The following is a 24902-nucleotide window of genomic DNA, read 5'->3' on the forward strand; positions in this document are numbered from 1 at the left end:
TCAGAAGTCCATATGCAAGTTGCTATTTTGTAGGCGGAATATGCGCACATATTACTGAACTTGTCCAAACATTTTTACACCTGCCAACTGCCGCGTGCAATTGAAATCAGACTTGTCTTTTGTCTGCAGTTTTTGGGTGGGAGGTCTGGCTGAACGGGTGGGGAAGGGATTCAGGTTGAAGTGAACTGGTGAAGCTCTGGGCGAACTGGTGATTCCAGGTACCTGCTTATGGGCTTATTTCTTTGTCATTACGTATCAAATTTTACAGTTATTTCATGCGTAAACCATACATACACATTTTAAGAAAAATGGGTAGAGATAATATACATGTTGCTGAATTACAAATATAAGTGTGTGCTACAACATACTCTTACTTTTGGGGTAGAGATATTCAGTATTCTATAAATGTGCGGCTCCCGTCACACAGTTTATAAAATACTTGTATAAATTTCTATGCATCCATTTACATGCGCTAATGGTGTACTACAGACTTATTTGAAAGTTGGGTTCAAAATATCATAGGTTTCTCTTCTGATCTGGGACTTGAGCGTTGATTGTATTATGTGCACCTTTATAATCACATGATGCATGACCATCCAATTAGAAAACTCTCTTCTCGGTGCCTAAATTAAGGAGGTAATTTTCAAAGGAGTTAAGCGCATAAACATAGCATAAATCATAGCAACATTCAAAAGCCCATTTACGCACATAAAACCTTTTGACAATTCAGCCCAATTCAGTGAATTTTCAAAGGAGTTGCCCACATAAAAGTATGAATTTTCAAATGCTCATGTATGCGTGTAAATCCTTTTGAAAATGTACCTCCTAAGCATTCATAAATATTTGCCCTTAGGCTTGTAGGGTTCACTCTGTTGGTTCTATTTTGAAATCATGTGATATGACAACCAACTGGGCACTTCTTTTGATATTCAAGAGCTTCTATCCACAGTTGTAACGATCTAGTTCCTTTAAATCTTGAAGAGATGACAATCTGCCCACGAAGGAAAAGGAGTCACTCAATGGCAAAATGTCTTTTTTTTTTTAAACTGAACTCCAATGCAGGCAATTTGTCTGCTGAAACATGGCTGCTGTTGGGTTTTGTAATGGACTTCAACACCTTTTGGACTTGTTTGAATTAAAGATTTAGTTCCTGGGATATAGAATGATTAAGGATCAGTATGAGTGCTAGAAATACACAGGTTGGCATTACATTTCTTCACTATATATCAATGTTTTGAATTTATAGGTTTTCCTTATGCTGGCACTAATTGGTTGAATGTATTTTTTGATTCATTATTAGCTTGTTTTCTTCTGACCAGTCCTCTCACCAAGGATAACTAGTGGCAAGCGATTAACTCAAAGTGTGCTCAAGACCTGCACCTGTTGAGTCCTGCATGGAAAGGGTCTCAGGCTGTTAGATTTTGTCTTCTGAAACATACCACCTTTTTTCTAGTGAGATCATAATCTACATAACAAAGCAGATGGTACTTAAAGACCATTTTGCCCATTCAAAGTATCCTCCTCCACAGGAGCTCTTCCACATTGTACTTGTCCCAGCAAGAAATACCCTCAATATGGCATTTTTCCTCATCTGATCACTGCACTCTTATCATTTCCATCATCAGGACAAAAGTGTAGTTCATGAGGCTGAGAGCGAGTTTGGGATTTTATACCCCATACTCGCCACTTGAGCCTGAAATAAATAAAGTAGCAACTGCTCTAAAATTAATTATTTAAAAAAAAAGGCATTTTTACATACAGGAAACACAAAAACACACTCAAAATTCAACAATATGTACCCCCCCCCCCCCCCCCAAAAAAAAGATGTTGGTTTGAAGGCTGCTCCTCTTCCAATTCAGGACAATCCTTAATGCACTCTGTCTGCAATGACTATGAGCGCATGTTCAGAAAAAGAGCAGATAAATGCATTTTTAGTGTCCGTGACTTAGCTCTTCACAAAACCTACTTGTATAACTGATCCCACTTATGATCACAGCAGTGATTCACAGGCTTACTATACGCAAATAGTCTTCTGGATTTATCCTGCATTTACTCAATATCTTTATAACCTTTTGAATTTATGGGCAAGAAGTACCAATAGCTCAAGTTCACCGCATCCCAGAGCTGGGCGTCCTTCCCTCACGTGCCAGATGCATTATCTGTCTCTTCAGCTATAGTTGAAGGCACTTCCATTTGTGATGGAACCATTGATGGCATTTTTAGGGTTTTCGCTCTCAGTCTTTTCTCTGCTGAAGATAGTGTCCTGATCACTTTCAAACTCTGACTCTGAAATCATCAGACTGGAGTTGTGTTCTGTGCTTCTGTGCTTTATACCTGCAAAGAGACAAATATTCTATGTTCTGATTTAATTGGAAACATGCATCTTCCTCAACATGACAATGTGGTCTCCCATCCACTTTGACATTAAATAGAAACAGAATAGGCCCCTGAAAACTGCCCATTTTTCATATCTGCTGCAATTCTACAGGTCCTACCAGGCCCAACCCAGGCATCAGGTCAATTTGCTCCACCCTCCTTCGTAACCATCACTGTCACCCTGGGCCTCCTCTCTTTTCCAAAACAGTAGTGCAGCTTAGGCCCTGGTACCAACCAAGCACTGTGTAAGCATCAGTCCCTCCCTCCGTCCCCGCACGTGCGGAGCGTGAATCAGCAGGAGCGCACAGTCCCGGCGGCAGCCCCCGCTTCCTAAGGCCCTGACGCCATTTCTGTTTGAAACAGGAGGGACAGCAGAGGAGAAAGTGGGGTCCCTCCAGCACTGTGAGTGCATGCTGATGCACGCTGTACCCGCAGGCAGGGAGACAGTCATAGGGGCTGTTTCAACGTGCAGAAGGCAGTAAAGGCCCAAGGCCGCACCACTAAAGAGGAGATGCAGGGTAGTAGAAGGTGTTTGGAGGGAGCAAGTTTTGCTAATGAGAAGAGGGAAGGAAGGAGGCAGTGTTGGAGGCTTGCAGTGCATTTTTGCCTTCCCCTGCAGCTTGCTGTCCCAGACAGCCACCTGCGCTGTTCCATAGGCAGTGTTGACCCTTGATTACTCTCAACACCCTGGCATGAACCTTGGGTTTCCACCCCTGGTTAGAAGAGTCAAAAAAGTTGGAGAATTTCCGTTTGTGAGAGAAAAAAAACATTCCTTCTCAAAGTAATTGAATTTAAAAATAACCTTTAGGGTACCAACTAATACAAAATATTGGGTTTTAACTGCTGCAAAGGATTACTGCAGTTCCCTTGGAAACTATTTCCAGAAGTGTGGGTGTCTGACACCGAGCTTGCACTCTCGATTGATTCAGATTCAGTTATTCACCTTTCCAAACTTGTACTCAAGGTGAGTTACAGTTTGGGTACAGAAAGTCTGAGCAGGGCCTGATTTTAAAAATCATTTGACATGTGAAAAACCAGGCTTATTCACCTATAAATGCACTTTACTTGAGTAACTGGCTTTTGAAAATTGCTACGATGGTATATGTTACGTTTACGCCCGGAACTGCTTTGAAAACTCTCTCCATGGGCTACGTTGTAAGCAGCATAACCCAGGGAGTGGGGTGGGGTGAGGGGTGCGCGGTCGAGCAGGCACTGAGGAACAGCGGGAAGGCAAGAATTAGAGATGAGAAGCACCGGCGTGCATTCATTAAAGTGATTTGCACTCTGAAATCTCTTACCGTATTTTGGTCTCAGCTCCATTCTCTCTTGATCGTCTATGTTATCCAGGATGGTGTATTTTGTTTTTTTTCTTATTTTTATCCTTTTCCTGCTGAAATGAAAAATGAAAGATAATAGCTCAGAAATATTTTAACATGCGGCTGCCAGTCTCCTTTCTAACCACACACTCTTACGTCAAGCAAGAAGCAAAAATATCAGGCAAAAGCAGGAGCCCTTTACCTGTAGAAGAGAGGTTAAACAGTCAAAAGTGAGATAATTTGCTGAAAATACATTGAATACAATATTTTCTATGCCATAGACCTAGCTGTAAAGCTGTTACCTTGTACAATATCGGGCAGATTTTAAATGCCCGGCGCGCGTAAACCCCTGTATGTGAATAAGTTCCAGGCCCAGAGAAAGGGGCGGTTCGCTGGGCGGGGAGTGGCGGGGCTGGAGGCGGCCAGTACACCGGCCATTTGCTGCTGTGCTGGGGAAGCGCGTGCCAGCAGTCGGCCGGCACACGCAAGTTGCTTCTGCTCCAGAGGAGCAGCAGCTTACAAAATTAAAAAAAAAAAAAAAAAAAAAAGGTAAGGTAGGTTAGATTTAAGGGGTGGAGAGGAGAGGGAAGGGGAAGGGAGGATAGGTAGGGGGGTGGGGAAGGGAACTCGGAGGGAACTGGGGAAGGCCGGGATGCGTCGCCGGGCGAAAATTGCATGTCTCTCCTCCCCCCCCTGCGCGCGCTGGGGAGGGGGAGGAGAGACAACTGGCAATACGGCCCGAGTGCAGGAGGTCGCTCCCGGACCCCCAGGGACTTTTGGCCAGCTTGTGGGGGCCTCCTGACCCCCACAAGACTTGCCAAAAAGTCCAGCGGGGGTCCGGGAGCGACCTCCTGCACTCGGGCCATATTGCCAGTAGTCAAAATGGCGCCGGCGCTACCTTTGCCCTCACTATGTCACGGGGGCCGACCGTCGGCCCCTGTGACATAGTGGGGGCAAAGGTAGCGCCGGCGCCATTTTGAATATTGGCAATACGGCCATCCAGTGCTCCTACCATGTGACAGGGGCCAGCCAATGGCACGGATACCCTGTCACATGGTAAGGGCAAAGGGCCATCGGCGCCATCTTTATGAGTGGCAGCTGATGGCCCGAGAGCGGAAGATCGCTCCCCGCGCCCCCCCCCCTGGACCACCAGGTAATTTTAAAAGGTTTGGGGGGGGGGGGTCGGGAGGCTAAGGGGGTTGGTTTAAAGGGTCGGGTGGTTTTTTTTTTTTGTTTTTTTTATCGGGCCATCGCTGCCATTTATATTAGTGGCAGCCAAAATGGCGCCGATGGCCCGAGAGCGGGAGATCGCGCCGGGCCCCCCCCCCCCCCCACTGGACCACCAGGTATTTTAACATTTTGGGGGGGTTCGGGAGGGTGGGGGAGGGTAAGGGATTGGTTTTAAAGGGTCGGGGTGGGTTTAGGGGTTGTTTTGGTGTGCCGGTTTTCCCACCCTCCCCCCAAATAATTCCCGTGCTCGATTTAACGATTTTTGACGATAAATCGGGGGAATTTGTATTGTATCGCGACTCTAACGATTTTTGACAATTTAAAAAATATCTGACGATTTTTTTAAATCGTCAAAAAACGATTCGCATCCCTAGTGGTTACTACCCTTAACCATAAGCCTTATGCTCAACTTTGATGCAACTCCAACATTACTCTCTGCATCAATAGCAGGGGGTGGCAGGAAATTTGAATCAAACAGTTACCAACAAGGGCCCTGAACTTGGTGGTTGATGAAACAGATAAGTATGGGAAAATAAGTGTGGAAGCTTGCTGGGCAGACTGGATGGGCCAATTGGTCTTTTTCTGCCATCATTTCTATGTTTCTATGTTTACCTTAACCTCCCATATCACCTCCTGGCTAATACCCCTTATCTGATCCACCATAATAAAATTCAGCTGGGGCTGAAAAGATGAGGTATAAGGTACAGAATCATTAACATATTCATGCTGGACATAAAGAGGTATCACAGGTTCCTCCATGTGTGTTTTAATGTTTCCATGTTCTTGTCCACATGCGGAATGGACAGAAATGTATTCCTTCCTAAACATTCCGGTCTTTAGAATAGTTTTGCCACAGTCATGGAATGGGAATGCCATGGTTTGGAGAGCAGTACCTGGTAAGGAGAGGAGATGCTGAACTGCATTCCAAAAGTCACTTTGTGACTTTGACTGCTACAACTGAAGAGAATGTGCTCTCTGTCACAATCAACATTCAACATGCAGCAATATCAAGAGAGAGAGAAAACACTGTACCTTTTACAGCAGTAGATACAGAGCCATCCCACTCCTACTGTGAGCACAAGCAGAACAAAAGCCGCAACCGTCACATACAGTACACTCCAGTCTGTAAAACAGAAAAAATTACAAGTCACATGAAGACATAGGGCCGGATTTTAAAAGGGTTACGCGCGCCAGACCTATTTTAAAAAGGCCCGGCGACGTGCGTAAAGCCCTGGGACGCATGTAAGTCCCGGGGCTTTACAAAAGGGGCTGTCCGGGGACGGGACCAGAGGCAGGAGCAACAGGTAAGACAAGAGTCAGGGGGGTTAGAGTAGGGCTGGGGGGAAAGGTTAGGGGAAAGGGAACGGAGGAAGGCAGAGCGGCTCGGCACGCGCAAGGTGCACCCCCTTGCGCTCACCGACCCCGGATTTTATAACATGTGCACGCCTGCACTGACCCCGGATTTTATAACATGTGCCCGCCTGCGCGTGCATGTTATAAAATCCGGGGTCGGTGAGCGCAAGGGGGGGGTCTTTTTAAAATGATGGCATTTACTATTTGCAAAACTAATTCTTGTATTTCGTTTAAACATTGTCATTTACATTTCATTTCATGCATTCGTCTTTTAAAAAAAAAACTACCTGACCTTTTTTTTTCTGTTTGCTCCTCTTCCTTCTCTCATTGCCCAAGTATTATTTGGAATTATATTTTAGCATAATTTTTCAAAAAGAAAACCATCGACCTACTAGCCCGCCTCTCCGCAACGAAAGAACGCAGACAGCTGATCTCATTGTTTTGAGCGTATAAAAACCAATTCAGACAAACTGTGATGCCATCAGCTAGGCGCGCATTTACAATTTAGTATCACAGACCCCTTACAAACCAGGCATTATTCTTACTCTGAATGTCCAGGTGGTTAAATTGTATAAAGAAAAGATTCATTCATCCAAAAGCAGTGCCCAGCTCCATCCCCCCCAGCTTTAGGCAGAATGCTCCGGATGGCATTGCAAGCAGTAAATCGTTTTCTTGCAGTAGGTACCAGAACTCACCACAATTACTTTCTCCATCCTTTAAGTAACGCTGGATCTGGTTCTCCATCCAAAAAGGATAGCAAATGCAGCGCTTGGTGATGGGGTCGCAGTGTCCGTGGCCAGAGCATTTTAAAAGACAAACTACGGATAAAGCAAAGATGATGGTGACTCCAGCTATTAAACGGTAGGAAGGGGGGGGGGGGCACAGTCAAAACGGGAAAGAGAGGGCAGGCAACACCACACATAGATTTGGCCACGATACGTTCTTGCAGAGAAAGAGGAGGCGCAAGTCTGTGGGTCCTTTTTCCGTGGGTTCTTTTCAAATGCTCCACGCTCTTTGGCATTCATTTTCACATCAGTCACTGGCGTGAGTGAAATGCTGTGAAAAGTGGTGTTGCTCCACTAGGAAACAGTAATTTAATATGATACTGGATCGTTAGCTAAAACAGTACAGCAGCAGCAACAGAAGCAAAAGTAAATATTTACTCTCGTACCTACCACTCTTCTAAGGGTCTTCTAGTAACCGTGGAATCTCGAGATTTATAATATCGTCAGGGGGTGTTACTGCCCGCATAAATCTGTGAGCTGTTATACACCTAACCTGCACCAATCTTCAAGCAAACTTAGGCGCATACGTTTACTTTGAAAATGAAGTTATCCCAAGAAAACTATGCACGCAAAGTTACGCCTGCTACTTTGTGCAGGGAAAGTGTTTGGGAGAAATTTAAGTGCATACTTCAAAATCCAAAAAAGTATATCTGTAAATGCAGATCCCGCCTAGACTCCCTCTCCAGAAAGTCTCTCCCTGATGTGCTTCAAACTACATATATACAGGGTGCGTTCACATTATTTTACCTGCATATCGGCAGTGCAGTTTTCAAAATGACTATTTCTGTGAGTAAAGCACTGTTTTACCTTTGAAAATTACCCTTCCTGTCGGTTAAGAATTATTTATTCACAAAAGAACTCGCAAACAATCCATGTACTCAGTCTTAGCATCTAGAAGTTATCGTATCTCTGTCAGAAATCTATAAAATATCAGCTCAACTTTGGATGAAAACATTCAGACCAAGAATTGTGCCACAGGAAAGCCACTGTCCACAGGTAACCTCTTCAGCTACACAAACTACAGAATGCACTATAAAGGAAGTTTGAATGAGACATACCAGCCGTGTCAACCCTCAGGACTTTATAGAAGAGGAAATTTGCTTTCTCCTTCAAAAGCTGACTTTGTAGTGCCTTTGAAACATCAGAAGCCTTTATCACTTTGAAAGGATGCCCATTCTGAACATAAAAGACTATCGATGTACTATTGAAAACAAAAAGAAAAAAGTGATGAGCAATATCAAATCTGCTCTTACAACTGGCATGGAAGAATTTTTAAAGTTCAGGTTTATAATTTCCCTCTTTTATTCTCATCAAGGCACTGAATTTATAAAACAAATGTTATAAGCATTTCTATGGTATGGTTGGGTGAGAACTTGACTTTCAAGGTTCGGTCTTGTATGAGCTTTCACAGCAGAAGCAGGCTGTAAGGGGACATTGCAAGACTTGAGAAGAGTGAGTGATCTCTGATCTAAATGGGTCATCTTGCACACTACTATCTACCATCAGGATGCTCCCCTAGAGGAGATGCTGTTGTGTTATAGGTGGGAGATAAGAGTTGTGCTGAGAAGAAAAATGAGCTAAAATAGGAAGGGTAATTTTCAATAGTATGCTTAAATCGCCACATATGTGTATAAGTTGGTGCAACTAAAGTTAAGGCTGTATTTAGGGCTTCTCATTTTAGGTTTTAACTGATAGAGATGTGTTTCATTTTGAACAAATAACAAAAACGCAACAAATGAGCTTATTTTCGGTTTGTTCAAATGTTTGAGTATTTTTGTATTCATTATAAAAAAAAAAAAAAAAAGAAAGAAACTGACCTCCAGCAGAACTAGGCTTTGGCCTAGTCCCATCCCCAGGGCCTGGCCAAAAGGGAGTCCATTCATCGAGGCCTAGGCCTAAGCCAGATCCCAGTCACCGAGGCCCAGGCCTAGACCTGAGGCGTAGGCCTGAGCCTGATACCAGGGCCAGGGCCTAGACTAGACCCCAGAGGCCCAGGAACAGGCCTTCTGAAAGTTTATTTTCTTGACCCAGAGACTAAAAATGACATCCTCTGCCCAGATATGCTGCAGTGACATTACTGCAGCATCTTTCTTCAGGGTGCACAGCATATGTACAGCAAAATGACGCCATCTCCCTTGAAGGAAGGCACCAGTGATATCACTGCGATGCATCCTCCAAACAGAGGACGTCATTTTTAGTTGCTGGAAAAAGAAAAGAAGATGCTGGGCCTCTGAGCCCAAGCCTCAGTGACAAGGTCCCGGCCTAGGCCTTGCCCTGGTGTCTGACCCGGGTCTTGGCGACTGGGACCCAGGCTTGGACCAGGCTCTGTCGTCGGACCTAGGCCTGGGTCTTGGCGACCGGGATCTGGGCCTGGGAGAAGGCCTAGGCCCTAGGGCCAGGCCTTGGCCTTGGGGCCCGGCCCCAGCATCAGGACTAGACCTAGGCAGTGCATGGAAATCTGCAAATCTCTCTCGTACATATTCATTTTGGATATCCTGAAAACCTGGCCTATAGGCCAGGTTTTCAGGCCTATAGGCCTATAGGCCTGAAAACCTGGCCTATAGGCCTGGCCTATAGGCCTATAGGCCAGATTTTCAGGATATCCAAAATGAATATGTACGAGAGAGATTTGCAGATTTCCATGCACTGCCTAGGTCTAATCCTGAAGCTGATCTCTGATCTATTTTATAAAAGTATGTATATATATTTTATATATTAAATAATTGCAACCTGTGCATGTAATAACCCTTAGTTTATATGCAAAGGCAGGTATTTTATAACATATATGAGTACTCTGCTTATGAAAATACTTTCTTGTTTATGTATTTGGAACCACCAATTCATCTAAACCCTCCAATACTTCACCCAGACTCCCCCTACAAACACTTAAGCCAGTCTCTCCCATCCAAACACTGCAGACAAAAAGACAAGTGCAATTTCATTTCCACAACTCGAATGGAGGTTAAAAGCATGCAACTGATGCTTACAAAATTCTTATTTGTGCACAAACTTCCAAACCGGGCCCTGGAATTCCCTCTTTTTAACTCATATAGAAGTATGCACAGACTTCCAACCTTCTGAAAATTAGTTTACCACACACAAGGGCTACATAAGCGCGTATACATTCTAATTTTATGTCCAGAGCCCTCATGTAACTCTTTGAAAATGTACTCCTAAGAGTCTTATCTCAGAGTGGCACCAATTGCTTAACCCTTGCAGACGACTGCTGAGAAGGATCTTTTGGTATGTGTCCTTCCATGGGTCATTTGGATAGGAAGGGCAGTTATAGTCAGAAGCCGTTCACTTGTTATGGTCAACACAGTTCTTGCATCTTAAGAGTTTGGCTCTCAATATTAAATACATCAACCACAGAAGAATGGGTTATTGTTCAGTAACAGGAGCTTTGCTTCAGTGTTCCTCCAGAATAAAGTGAGCAACAAGCTTGTGCCATGAATAATTCTCAAACTGATAAATAGAAAATGTATTTTAAAAACTGCCTCAGTGATGTATATAGCTAGCAGCTAGAACACAACTGAAATTAATGCAATACTATAAGAAAACATGAGATCTAACAATCTTTAAGTAGGTAGCAAGAGCATAATCACACAAATGATAGAAGATGGCTTTTAACAGTTTTATTTTAGTCTTCTGTCCATAGAAGATGAGATTTAGAAATGCTTCCAGTTCCCACAATATTATGCACAGAGTATTGCGCTGGTCTTGGCCAATCCCCAATGCAGTGCATTCCATGTACCGTGTATACCTTAAATCTGAATGTGCACGTATCTTCTGAACTTTGATATCAGAGTCCAAGACGTTAAGTAGCACTGCTAGTTGTCTCACGAGGGTGTCCTTCTGTTGTTCAGTCAGCTGGCCAACTCCAACCTGCAAGATTAGCTCTACCAGATTGCTCTTTCTTGGATCTAAGAAAAAATATACACTTATTGTGAATGTTTTAATACTTATTTCTTTTTTTATTTATTTAAAAATATTTTTTTTTTACCGTCTTCCCAACCCCAAAGGAGTATATTGGCTCAAAAATGTTATATGCAAAGCTTTATTTGTGCAAACATTTAACAGTCTTCCAGAGAACATTAAATACATTTTGCAAACCAGTCTGAAACGGACTTAATTTAAAACAGCATGCCATTAATCTATGGAATAATTAGAATATATTTCTCTATAACTGATGTATTTCTTTTTACTGGGTTTCTACTACTAACCTGGGATCTTTTTGCATGCAGAGGCCAATGCAATAAAGTGCGCTCAGACTAGTGCAAAGCTTAACGAACAATTGGACATGCGTTCTGGACACGCTAGGCTAACCCCCGATGCAATAAGGGGATTAATGTATCCAAAACGTGCGGCCAAACTACGCGTAGCTAGAGATGTGAATCGGAACCAGAATCGGTTCGGATTTCAGTTCCGATTCACATCTCTATAGCACTTATCACATGTCAATGCTATGTAGATGAGGCTATTAGCTATTAACCCCAACCCCGCCCCCTCCCAATGCAAAAAATTGCCACTCAGCTAACTTACCCTTGTTAATGTGGAAAATATGTCAGCTCCGTGAGTCAAGGGTCTGTTAGACGAGCCGCAATTTTTGCTTCTGCTTACTGGCTGCCTGCTCGGTGGTACTGCCTGAATTGCACTGGCTTTCTGTTAGCAGCAGAATCAAGTGTAAGGTGATAACAACCAATATTATTAATGTGCTGACAGCTTTGCTGCAGGAACTACTTGTGACTCTGTCCCTGTTCTGAGCACGGCTGCTCTTTGCCACTGCAGGGGATTTCACACGCCAGTTTTTTCTTTTGCGGGGCGAGAAAACAGACACTCAAAATGAGCTTCTGTTTTCCTAACCCGCGCACCGCCGTCTCCTGGGCGCCCGACGCAGAGCACTAGGGATGCACAGTTGACCCCCAGCAGGTCCTTATTGCATCGGGTGCCCAGGAAAGGTGGCTGTGCCCGCATTAGGGAAACTCAATACGAGCACCCATTTTACCGTGAGTCATATTGCATCGGCCCCAGAAATAGTGAGAAAATGTTTGTCCTATAGGCAGTCATTGGGTATTCCACAATCGTTTATGAAGCCATGGTCCTAAGCTGCATTAACTTTGGCCAATAACACATATTAATTAGCTTGTGTTACTGGCTTAAGTTAATGATATGCAAATGAGTTCTACATTAAAGTTAGTGCATTAACATGGGCATTATCTCACAAACTTAACTAAATCTCTTCGAGTTACACTTTTGCTCATTTTAACACGTTGGTTTTCAATGTGGTAATAATACGGTGCTTTGGATCTCATTAACTCATTGTGATAAAACTCTTGCGAGCTAATTAGCACACTTTGAAAGCACTGTTAATGCACGAAAACTAGATTGCACAAACTGACAGCACCTTTAATGTCCATTATCGCTTGCGAAAGCATTAGCTCGCTTTAGCACATCAGCTTCTCTAGCTGTAATATTTCAAAATGGATTAGTCATTGGTGTGTCATAATAACTAACTGCACTCATACACACTGAAAAACTACCTTCCTCTATCCAGCTATAAAGTATGTGTGGGTGTCCACAAGGCGTGTACTTTTAGCTGGATTGAGGGGAGGCATTCCTGGAGGTTGGGGAGAAGGCAAAGTAGGGAAACAAAGCATTTACAGGGTAACTTTTATATGCATGTATATGGCTTTGCAGAGATCTTCACTATTTTCTAAGCTGCATGTATCAGATACACGCATAGGGCCGGATTTTAAAAGCCCTACGTGCGCTGGGCCTATTTCAAAAACGCCCGGCGACGCGCATAAAGCTCCGGGATGCATGTAAGTCCCGGGGCTTGCAAAAAGGGGCGGTCCGGGGGCCTCCAGGCAGGCGCAAAAGGTTAGATAGAAATTTGGGGGGAGGGTTAGTGTAGGGCTGGGGGGGAAAGGTTAGGGGAAGGGGGGGGAAGGTCAGGCTAGGGGGAAGGGAACGGGGGAAGGCAGCGTGGCTATTTTACATGCAAAAAAAAAAAAAACCAACTTGCCCACCTAAAATCCTGATTTACACAAGTCAGTCAGTATTTTATTGATAAGAATTTCAAAAGACATAAATCAAGATCAATCTTGAGGAAAAGTTATACTTGGATAGCAATAATAGGAAATACATGTTTTAACACAAATTATAATCCAGTGCAAATTCCAGTCCACTATTAAGGGGGCTAAATACCCTCTACATGCCAAGGGAAATATAAAAGTCACTGAAGAAAAATGGCACAAAATACAAACTACAGGCACAATCTAATTAATGCATGAACTGAAACTAGGTGACAAAAGAAGAGGTTGCCTCCAGCCAGTTGGCCAGGATCATAAAAAAATTATTTCACTCCAACCAATTGAATAATTCATTTGCAAAGATAACACTGGTCTACAGCCAAAATGCTTCCAAAGTGAATGTAGTCAAATTTTACTAATATTCATTATTGTGAGTGCAATTTTATAGCAAAATGATAAATCTAGGGGCAAGTTAGATATTTTGACTAATGTAAATAGTCTTCAAGATGGTTCATTTCATGGATTAGTATATATACACCCCTAAAGAAGCTGGACATTAGTGAAACAAGGGTCCTTGTTGGGGTTTAAAGGAAACATTTGAAATTGAAGGCATTTCATTAGGACTTTTTGAATCAAAAACAAGTATTTGTGGATTAGAGGTTTAAATTGGTATACAAGATATAAGAATATTTGATAAATTTGATGGGGAGTGTATGTGATATGAATGTGTGATGAGGTTTTATTGATTGTATGTGTGTTATTATGGTTTTATTTCTTGTTTGTAGATATTAAATGATTTGGGGTAATTTTCAAAAGGATTTACATGTGTAAATGTAACTACTATTGTAGCAATTTTCTAAAGCCCGCTTATTTGGATAAACTGCATTTACATGTGTTAAACCCAGTTTTAAGCATGTAAAAGCTTTTGAAAATCAGGACTATAGTGTTTGTAAAACATGTTTGTGTTGGAGCTTGCGTCGGCCTCGAGTTTGGAACACTCAAGGCTTGGCAATCCTGTTGCGCTGACGATGGGAAGGAGCGCAACCGAGGGCTCTCCAGCATGGAACAAGGAGAATGTGTGCCCTTGCGGTGAAGACAGTCCAAGTCTGGGAGTCAGGAGCCTCGAATCCTCCGCCTACCTGCACGCCCATGAGACCACCAATGCAACGGTGATCTCTGAATGGTTCTCCGACTACTCCTAGCCCTTACGGACCTGCCACAGGGTGCAGCAGAGATGGCAGGCCGGACAGAGATCACGATGGAAGGAAGCTGTAGACACTGGAGCTTGGAACGATGACTCTGATGTGGAGCTTGAGATGAAGACAGGAAGCATGAGGGATGAGCAAGACCCTCAGGCACCCTACACAGCATGTGGGGCTGGTCGCGGACCACACTGTCCCCTTCGTGTCCTACACAGCCAGATGGCTGGTCACGGACCACGAGGAGAACTGGACAGGCTCAGAAAGACTCATAGCACAGGTTAGCAGAAACCCCTCGGATTATCAGAGTCGGGACTTGGGAAAACAAGATAAAACCTTGGAGCTTGGAAACTCAGATTAAAATCAGGGAATCTCCGGAGGCACAGGTCCCACCGGATCTGGAGCATTAGGACCGGGAACATGACGGAACTTGGGACATCAGGACATCAAAGAACATCAGGACAGAGACCAGGAAGATAAATGAAGATCCATAGAAGAAAGTCAAGATGCCAGGAAGGAGCTGGAAACAAGAAGTCCTTGCGAGGACTAGCCCAGGAGGACTAGCTCCTTGCCGAAGCAAGGACTGACTGAGAGTAGAGCCCTTTTATAGGGAAGAAGACAGGCAACTCCCTGGGAGGAGTTCAGATGGGCCACACCTGGCTGGCCCTTAAAATGTAGGAAGAAGCCGCGGGCCCACCCCTTAGGAAGGAAGGGGCAGGACCCTGGACAGCGGCCATTCTGCCGCTGAGAAGACGGAGGAGGGCTGGGCCAAGGAACAGGCCCCAAAGCACGAGGTGGCTCTCCTGCCGCCGAAGGAGGAGGAAGAGCAGCTCCAGCCGTGAAGGAAAGTTCGGGGTTGCGACCTCTGGGCCGCGGAAACAGATGGTGGCGTCGGCGGCTCCCAAGCTGTGAAGAGGGCCTGGTCGGCGGCGTCCTGCTGTGAAGAGGGCCTGGTCGGCGGCGTCCTGCTGTGGGAGAGATCCGGGAATGTGGCCTCTGGGCCGCGAAACGGCAGCGGCTCAACGCCGCGGGAAAGGCCCCTATTTCTGTGGCCTCCTGGCCGAGGTAAGAGCCTGCTCGTGGCCCCGCCGCGAGCAGGATCGCAACAGCCTGAACATACTGGGCACGCATAAAATGAAGTTTTGGAATATTTAAAAATATTTTTGTGTGTACATTTTATTTATCTATAAATCAGAATAAAGCTTTTGTAAACATGTTTTCTTATATTCCCTTTTTCTATTTGATTGGCCATTTATACTGAGGCACAGGGTGGCTTAAACAGAGCCAGACTCAGAATACAGATAGCCTGCTAGATGGCTCTGCCCCCGAGGATGTGGATTGGTCCTCGGGGGTGGGGTTAAAAGGGATTGCTGGGAACTCTATCATGTTTTGGTAACTTCAGAGCTAGAGACTGAACTGAGCTGAGCTATTTGGACCTAGAGAGCTTCTTGAATGCTCAAACTGAAATACCTGTTTCTGAAAATAGAAGAGTATGGTATGCATCTTGTTGAAGTATCATAAAGTCTGTTTAACTGTGTCAAGTACATAGAAGACTGATACTTGGAAGAACTGACCTGACCTGGAATTTGGATTGTGCTGCATTATCCCACTGCTGTATTGTTGTTTACCCTGCAAAAATGCTGTTCTGTTTAAATACTGTCGAAAAAAAAAACCCCTGCTTATATTTTAAACCCTAGAGGGGACCTTCATATATTGCAGGGAAGTCCTCAACCTGACAAGCTGCAGCAAAGCTCCTTAAAGAGTAAATAACTTGGCCACAAATCTCAATTAATAGATGGTGAGTATTAAAACATGGCTACTTAATCAGGCTTTCAATACTAGTCCAAGCTGAGGGGGTCATTTATCAAAGTGGTTGTATGTAGGAAATACAACAATTCTGAAAGTTATCGCAATTTGCGCTAAGATAGCGCTTCGCATAGGTATTAGCGCAAATTGCGATAAACTGCCTATTACCATAAAACACACCCCTTTTCCTATCGCATGCGATATTTAGTGCATTTTGATAAATCCAGGCCTAAGAGACTACATTATGAAAATTTCCAGCATAGAAGCAGCAATTATAGTTGAGACATTTTTACAAGTTTATTTGTTATAAATTGCTTTGTAATGTAATTTAATTTAAGAGTTTTAGATATGATATTATCTATTCTATTGACGTAGGTACCATGTATTTTAAATTGTATATTTTGTAAACTGATGTGACGGTCTTCCAACTAAACACCGGTATATAAAAACCGTACGAATAAATAAATAAATATTACTTTCTTTCTGCATATGCTTTTCAAATACTGAAAAAAAAGGGGACAGCGTTCTTTCAAATAAATCTAGTTTAGCATTGCACTAAGAACACAGCAAAGGTGCGCAAATGGACTTGAGCATCCTACTGAACCAGTTCCTGGTGCACTGCCACTGATTTAAATTGCATATCCTTGCTGCTGCAATACTTTTTTAAACAACTGTAAGGTACCAGAGGGTGGTACTGTATAGCCTAAATACTTGTGAAATGTCCATTTAAAAGAAAAAATTTAGGTATGTGGGAACAAAACACCAGGATATAATATCCAGGCTTGAGAGATTTAAAACTACTCATTTTTAGTAACCCTAATATTATCCCTTGAAAACTCATCAACGACACTTTTCAAAGCCACTTGCCTGAATAAATCACTGTTTATCTTGGTAAATTGGCTTGGCTGAAAATTGCTTCCCTTTGCCTGGCTGAAAACATGCCTCAGTTTCCTTAGCATGCACACTTTAAGCTGGGAAAGTAAAAAAGGCGCTCCCCTGGCTGTGTTTAGGTCAGGAGAGTAAAAGAGCGCACACACTTGACATTTTGAAATGTACAGACGCAATTTATACCTTCCCCTCCTCAAGCCTGCCTGCACAGACAGCAGGTGCAAGGCATTGTGGGAGATTCCAGCACTTACACTTTGCTGGTTTTCAGAGAGGAACAACATGCACGAGTCCCTTTTCAGAACAGACCGGGCCGCACGCTGGGCTAAAAGTGCCCACGTACACTGTAAATAATGCCAGCCTTTCGAGATCATCTCCATAATCAACTTTATCTACAAGCAGCACGTCACTACCAACGCAAGGCAAATACCAACGGGAGGAGTGCAGCAGGAACTGGAATGCTGATCTATAAAGCACTGATGCTTTCTAATGGTTGTAAAAAATGGAAGACTGAAGGGTTTTTTCCCTGTTTCTTTCTAACAGAGAAACAGCAGAAGCAACTCGATATAAAATGTATCATTTTCCTAATCATAAAGTAACTTCATGCGATACCATCTTTTGAACATTTCCAGGCATGGCAATAATGTGAGGGCCACTAGGTTGGCAAGACCGGTTTCTGAATGACCTTGTTAATTTCCATACCAGGCCGTACTTCCACAGTAGCTGTGTCAATATCGGATTCCCCTCTGGCATTTGTGACCGTCAAGTGGAATATGTAGATCCCTTCCACAAGATTGGTTAACTGCAGCACTGCATCGTGGTCTGAATTATACATTACATCCTGGGAAAAAAAAAAAAAGCATAAGAAATATGAACAGAAACATGAGCATCTGCAGAAAATCATAACCAGCGACTCAGTTTGAGCCCAGATGGTTCTCGTGCTATATGGGAGCCATGTGGGCTTGGGTTGGCTGAGATAGACTGCGTAGGCATGGTCTGACCCTGGGGGAGCCCCTTCACCACTTAAGCTCTCATATAGTTGCTCTGTAGTTTTAATATGTCAGGCTCTGATACAAAAACAAAAAAAAAAAGGGACCACATAACACCAATATTAAAGAATCTCCACTGGCTCCCTATCAAATCTAGAATCCTCTTCAAAACGTTTTCAATCATCCACAAAGCTATCCACAACACCTCCCCTCTTGACCTCAGGATCCCATTGCAGCTTCATTCCACCTCCTGTCCTATGAGATCTGCACAAAGAGGTTTTCTAAAAGCCCCCCTAATCAAAACATCTTTAAGCAAAAGAGCCTTCTCCACAGCGGGCCCTAAACAATGGAACTCTCTCCCTTCAGACCTTAGGCTCGAACAATGCCCAATCACCTTCAAAAAAAGACTCAAGACCTGGCTGTTTAACCAAGCCTTCGCCGGAGTTTGATTCTACTCGCCTCATCCCACCCAGGACAAATCATTATGTTTTCCCACCGCACAATAATTCTTGATTCAGTAGCAACCTATTACTTGTCAACTCTTGCTCACCAGGTTTTTTGCATACAAGTTTTAATCCTAGTCATTTGTTTCTTAGTTATTTGTTATTTAAAATGAGTTGTATCCCAGTTCTTCTTTCCTTGTTCTTTGTAAGACACTATTAATTCATTTTTAATGTTGAATGTAAACCGAAGTGATTAGTAACCTTGTTACCTGAACCTCGGTATATAAAAGTTTTAAATAAAAATAAAAATAAATATTTATTTATTTATTTATTTAGAGGCTTTTTTATAATCGACATTAATGGGTACATCATATCGGTTTACATCTAGAGAGTGGCGAGATAGAGAATGAAGTTCCCTAGTTGTGAAAGAAACCTGATGTGCTATTTTCTCAGGAACTGATGCTCCTTGATGTGCAGTGGTGTTCATAGGGAGTAAAGCCAAGCCAAAGCATGAAAAGGAAGTCACATTATTCATCTGCTGCTTTTTGGGCTTGCACATATAAGTGAGTCTTCACAGAGTAATGATGAACATTTTCTGTAAGTTTAACATAAATATCATAGGACTTTTCCCACTATCAAACTGAGATTTCTATTTTTACTTTTTCCCTGCTGATTCTAAGGCACAGGAATGCATAAGTTGTTCTGAGCATATTTAAAGTGATGACTTATGTGTGGGCAAGTGTTTTTGGCTTCTATCCTCTAGCCTGAGTTGACATCATAAGAGGAGCATCCTAAGTGGACATATCAAGCAAGGGCTAATATGGGTGATGTATGTGACCTCCATGAGTCATAAGGAAGACTTCTGAGAGGATTGCTGAAGTGTTAATACCCGAAGCTGGTTCTATTATGCTGGAGATATCTGATCCACTGGTGAGAGTGGAAGCAACTGTCTTTTAGCAAGGAATAAAGAGGAACTGTGAGGAGTGGAACCCTAATCCAGAAAAACACCATCCAGTCCATGGACGTCTGAGGCTAGTAGTGTGTTTTAGAGGAGACGTTTGCCATTCTTTGGTGGAGTCTGGAGAAGGAAAAAGGCCTTCTTGAGGACCTGAGAGGGTTAAATCTTCATGTGGACTGTACACAAGTGGCTTGAGAAAGTGGGCAATTGTTTTGAACTCTTGGACTGAGAAGCTGTGCCTTGTTCTTCTGGAACTGTGAACTATTTTTGTGGAATCTGCTTTGCCTGCATCTTTCTTTTTTTTTTTTGTTTCTTTTTGCAATTCATTTTTTTTGGTTTGGAATAGCAAGTTTTGTGTGGACTATGTTTTTGGGATCCCTTGGGCCCCACAAGTAATCCTGCTCCCTACAGCAAAAATTTGAGCTTGGTTTTCCAGGGGCAGCACCGAGTGGGTCGGTGCTCTGCAGCCTCTGTACCCTGGCCAAGATGAGGGTAACATAACCATTGTAATGAAACTGATAATCTATTCAATGGAGCAAACTCGGAGTAGAGCTTTTTCATATGCAGCTGTTACAGCACGGAATAGTTTGTCAGTTAAGATAAGGGAGGAGCAAGAATGTGAAGCTTTGCAGAAAACAGATAAAAGCAATCTTCTTTCAAGGAGTATATGAGTAAGGAAAGGTTTTAAAACAGATAGTTTTATTAATGTTTAATATTAAGAGTAATGTTTTTATTGTATTTTGTCATTTGTTGTATGTATATATATATATCCGTGCCATTGGCCGGCCCCTGTCACATGGTAGGAGCACTGGATGGCCAGCGCCATCTTTAAAGATGGCGCTGGCCATCTTTACTCATCAGCGCCGGCCATCTTTACTCATCAGCCCCTATTATACTATAGGGCTGTATAGGGCCTCGGGGAGAGATCCAGGGGGGCCTCGGGAAGAGGAGAGATCCAGGGGGTTGCAAGTGCTTGACTCCCTTGAGAAAACGGGCGACGTCCGGTTGAAGGAGTAGGGAGCCACCCGTCTGCACCAGAGAGCTTAGGGCGGCCACCTGTACTCGAATGGAATTATAGGCAAGGCCCTTGTCCAATCCATCCTGGAGAAACTGTAGGATCTGAGATATAGAAGCCCTCGTGGTCCTAATGTCCCTTGTGGAACACCACATCTCGAAGACTTTCCAGACTCGTACGTAAGCTACCGAGGTAGATGTCTTCTGGGCCCGCAGCAGAGTCGAAACTACCGCCTCCGGGTAACCCCTGCGTCTGAGGCGACGCCTCTCAAAAGCCATGCCGCAAGACAGAAGAGTTCTGCCTGCTCGAAAAATACCGGGCCCTGTTGCAGTAGACGAGGGAGATGGCCCAGACGAATTGGACCGTCTATCGCTAGTTGCAGAAGGTCTGCAAACCAGGGTTGGCGGGGCCACTCTGGAGCGACGAAGATCACATTCCCCTGATGACTTTCGAGCCTGTGGAGCATTCTGCCCACCAGAGGCCAAGGTGGGAAGGCGTAGAGGAGTAGATGCGGCGGCCACGGGAGGACCAGCGCATCCACCCCTTCTGCGCCGTGCTCTCTCCTGCGACTGAAGAAGCGGGGAGCTTTGGCGTTGAGGGAGGTCGCCATTAGGTCCAAGTGCAGAGCACCCCACTGACAGACAAGAAGTTGCATCGCGTCGGAGAGAGACCATTCGCTGGGATCTAGCTGTTGGCGACTCAGGTAGTCCGCCTGAATGTTGTCCACCCTGGCAATGTGTGAGGCTGCCAGCCGGGCTAGGTGAATTTCTGCCCATTCCATCAGGAGCGCCGCCTCGAGAGAAACATGCCGGCTCCTCGTACCTCCTTGTCGGTTGATGTAGGCCACTGTGGTTGCGTTATCCGAGAGAACCCGGACCTCCCAGTTCCGAACCAGAGGAGCGCCAGCTGTACTGCCCTGGTCTCCAGGCGGTTGATCGGCCAAGTCACTTCCAACCTTGACCACGTCCCCTGCGAGGCGCTTCGATCGCAGACGGCTCCCCATCCGACTAGACTTGCATCTGTGGTGACCACTATCCAGTTGGGCACCTCGAGGGAAACACCCCGAGCCAGGTGCGCCGGATCCAACCACCAACTCAAACTGTCCTTGGCAGCCTGCGGAAGAGGGAGTATCATTTGATAATCCTGTGAGACCGGTTTCCAGCGAGATAAAAGAGCCGCCTGTAGGGGGCACAGGTGGACAAACGCCCAGGGCACGAGATCGATGGTGGAGGCCATCACGCCCAATAGCTGAAGATAGTCCCAGGAGGTGGGTTCTGGCAACGCAGAGAACCGTCGTATGTGATCCCGCAATGATTGAGCCTTGTCCGGGCGTAAGAAAACCTTGCCCTGACGTGTGTCGAAGCTCGCTCCCAAGAAGTCCAAGTGTTGCGATGGCACAAGGGAGCTCTTGGAAAAGTTCACCACCCAGCCCAGGGAGCGAAGGACCTGTATGACCCTGGCTACTGAGGCCTGTCCTTGGATGAAAGACTTCACTCGAATCAGCCAATCGTCCAGGTAGGGATGAACAAGAACGCCCTCCTTCCTGAGGGCCGCCGCCACTACTACCATGATCTTGGTAAATGTGCGGGGAGCGGTCTCTAGCCCAAAGGGAAGTGCCTTGAATTGAAAGTGTTGACCCAGGATCTTGAACCGGAGAAAGCGCCGATGAGCCGGAAGGATTGGGATGTGCAGGTAAGCCTCCGTCAGATCCAGGGAGGCAAGGAACTCCCCCTGATGCACTGCTGCAATCACTGAGCGTAGCGTTTCCATGCGGAACCAGAGGACCCGTAAGGACTTGTTGACCTCCTTTAGATCCAGGATGGGCCGAAAGGATCTGTCCTTTTTGGGCACGACGAAATAGATGGAATAATGGCCCAATCCCACCTCGCCGAAGGTGATGGGAGAAATGGCCCCTATCATCTGCAAGCGGTCCAGAGTTTGCTGTACCGCTGTCCTCTTGAGGTCCGAGCCACAGGGGGAAAAGAAGAACCTCTCCCTCGGGGGGCGGACAAACTCCAAGGCGTAGCCATTCCTTATAGTGTCCAAGACCCACTGGTCTGAGGTGATACGCACCCACTCCTCGTAGAAATCCGCAAGCCGCCCCCCGATCCTGGGGATGGAGGAGTGGGTGATCTTGGCATCATTGTGGAGGCTTGGGTGGGGGATTCCCCTGCCCCAAGCCATCGCGCGTGGGCCTACGGCCACGAAAGGACCGCGGCCAGGCCTGGGATCTGGAGGAGGACGTCCTAGACCCAGACTGCTGTAGCGCCGCTGCGCTCTGGCCAGGGTCAGAGAAGAGCCAAACAACCTCGACGGCCGTTGCCTATCTTCTGGCAACCGGTGGACTGCATTCTCCCCCAGGGACTTGATGATCTGGTCCAGGTCCTCCCCGAAGAGAAACTTGCCCCGGAAAGGTAGAGAGCCCAGACTTGACTTGGAGGAGGCATCCGCCGCCCAGTTACGGAGCCACAAGAGACGCCGAGCCGCTACTACAGAAACCATGGACCTCGCCAGAACACGGAAGAGGTCGTACAAGGCATCCGCCCCGTAAGCTATGGCCGACTCCAGGCGATCCGCCTGGGCAGCTTCTCCTGGCGGCAGATCTTGTAAAGTAAGAAGTTGCTGTACCCAGCGGAGACTGGCCCTTTGCGCAATGCGAGCTGCACATGACTGCTCGCATTCCCAGGGCGGAGACCTCAAAGACCCGCTTGAGAAAAATTTCCAACTTGCGGTCCTGGGTATCGCACAATGCTGCCCTGCCCGTCACGGGAATCGTCATCCTCTTGGTGACCGCTGACACCGCCGAGTCCACCTTTGGAACTTTGATGATCTCCAGAAAATCTTCAGGGAGAGGATACAGCTTCTCCATGGCTCGACTGACCTTCAAGGATGCTTCAGGAGTTTCCCACTCCCTGGTCAGGAGCTGCAAAAAGGAATCATGGATGGGAAAACCCTGAGAAGTCGGTCGGAGGGCGGCCAGGACTGGGTCCCCCTTCCTGGAGGACATGGTGATGGCAGGGGCCACCGGTGCTGGTGGGTCCGGCGGTGGGTTAAGATCCATCTCCAGAAGTATCTGAGGAATGAGATCATCCAGCTCCTCTCGTTGGAAAATGCAAAGCGCACGCGGGTCGTCGCCCTTCGACTGGGCGTCCGGCGGTGCCGCATCCGTGGGATCTGCGGGATCTCCCCCCGAGGGTGAAGCCGCTCCTGCTCCTCCCGGGACAAGCCGCAGCCGTACGGGCGCTGGTAGGACCCCCGACCCCCCAGGTCAGAGGGGCCCAGCGGAGCAGTCGGGACCCGAGGAGTTTTGGCGGGAGGGGGACCCGTGGGGAGCCCACCGGGAGCCTCCAGACCCTGCAGGTATGCACTGTGCATGAGCAGGATAAACTCCAGCGAAAAGCGCGGCATTCCCGGGGGGGGGCCCGAGGAGGGGCCCTCCTTACCTCCTGGGTCCGTCAATCCCTCCTCCAGGGATAAATTCGGCGGAGAAATGTCTCTATCCTCCTTGTCAGACATGGCAGCGCGAGCTTCTCCCGTGCGCTGCAGATCCAAGATGGCCGCCATTCCCGCCAAAGGCGGGAAAGTGGCTGGCCCGCGCCGCCCGGGCCGCTGTGAAATGAAAGAAAACGTGCTGAGGGACTGCAAGGCGCCTTCCCCTCCGGGGAGACACCTAGCGCAGATCCCCTCTCTGGAAATCCTCGACCCCGGCTCGCCGCAGGCCAAACACCAGGCTGGCCGCGGCATCGGGATTGCCGGGGGAGGAGAGAGAAAGCCGCGGGGGGGGGGGGGGGGCCCAGAGGAGGAGAGAGGTGCCGCGGGGGGGCCCAAATGGCCTGCGCTGCCCGCATGTAATCGTCCCGAGGGGGCAGAGGAATCGACCCTCCCTGCCGCAGCGGCCCCGGGGAATGTTCGGCTCGGGGCCGCGGGACGAAGAAAACTGACGCGGAGAGGCCGGCACCACGGGCTTCCACAAGGCACCCACTGGTAAAACCTAGACACAAAGGGAAATCAAAATAAAAGTACACAAACCCCTTTAAACGTACCCCCGGCCAGGAAGAAGAGAGACCGAGAGGGAGATAGAGGAGGCAGGCAGAGCTGAGAAACAAACCACACCTCCCCAAAAATTGAACTCTTTTTTTTTTTTTTTTTTTTTTAAATCTTTTAAACTTGATCCAGAATGTTAACAAGAGAAATAGGTACAAATAAAGAAGCAGAAAAACCGAAATCCCTACTACTCTGGGGAAGCCACCGGTTCCCCTACTCGCATCTGCTGGAGTCAGAAGATACTGAGTTCCTGCAGAGGGCGTACTGGCCTATATGGTGAGTCCCTCGAAGTCTGTTCTGACTCCATCTGCTGGACGGGGGACATAACCCACCATCTGGACTGATCCTGGTACGTACAGGGAAGTAATGGGACATTAAATCTGATGAGAGAATTTGCAGAAATCAACATTTCTCATTCATTTTTCCACAAAGACAAAAAGTCCACTTTTTGCCATTTTTCCTTTCCCTGCA

General features: G+C 46.0%; 1 protein-coding gene across 1 annotated transcript in view; it reads right to left on the reverse strand.

The window, feature by feature from the left end:
- Nucleotides 1–1835: 1835 nt before the first annotated feature.
- Nucleotides 1836–24902, reverse strand: part of KIAA0319 (KIAA0319 ortholog) — a 134542-nt gene continuing 111475 nt past the window's right edge. Inside the window, exons 13-19 of the mRNA XM_029590770.1 lie at nucleotides 17685–17823; nucleotides 10824–10983; nucleotides 8119–8261; nucleotides 6971–7093; nucleotides 5955–6045; nucleotides 3675–3763; nucleotides 1836–2334 (exon numbers count right to left, since the gene is read on the reverse strand). Of these exons, the coding sequence (XP_029446630.1) occupies nucleotides 2168–2334; nucleotides 3675–3763; nucleotides 5955–6045; nucleotides 6971–7093; nucleotides 8119–8261; nucleotides 10824–10983; nucleotides 17685–17823 (912 nt within the window). The 3' untranslated portion in view covers nucleotides 1836–2167. The remainder of the gene's footprint in view (nucleotides 2335–3674; nucleotides 3764–5954; nucleotides 6046–6970; nucleotides 7094–8118; nucleotides 8262–10823; nucleotides 10984–17684; nucleotides 17824–24902) is intronic.

Source organism: Rhinatrema bivittatum, chromosome 2, assembly GCF_901001135.1.
Source record: "Rhinatrema bivittatum chromosome 2, aRhiBiv1.1, whole genome shotgun sequence".
In the NCBI taxonomy this organism is placed as follows: Eukaryota; Metazoa; Chordata; class Amphibia; order Gymnophiona; family Rhinatrematidae; genus Rhinatrema; species Rhinatrema bivittatum.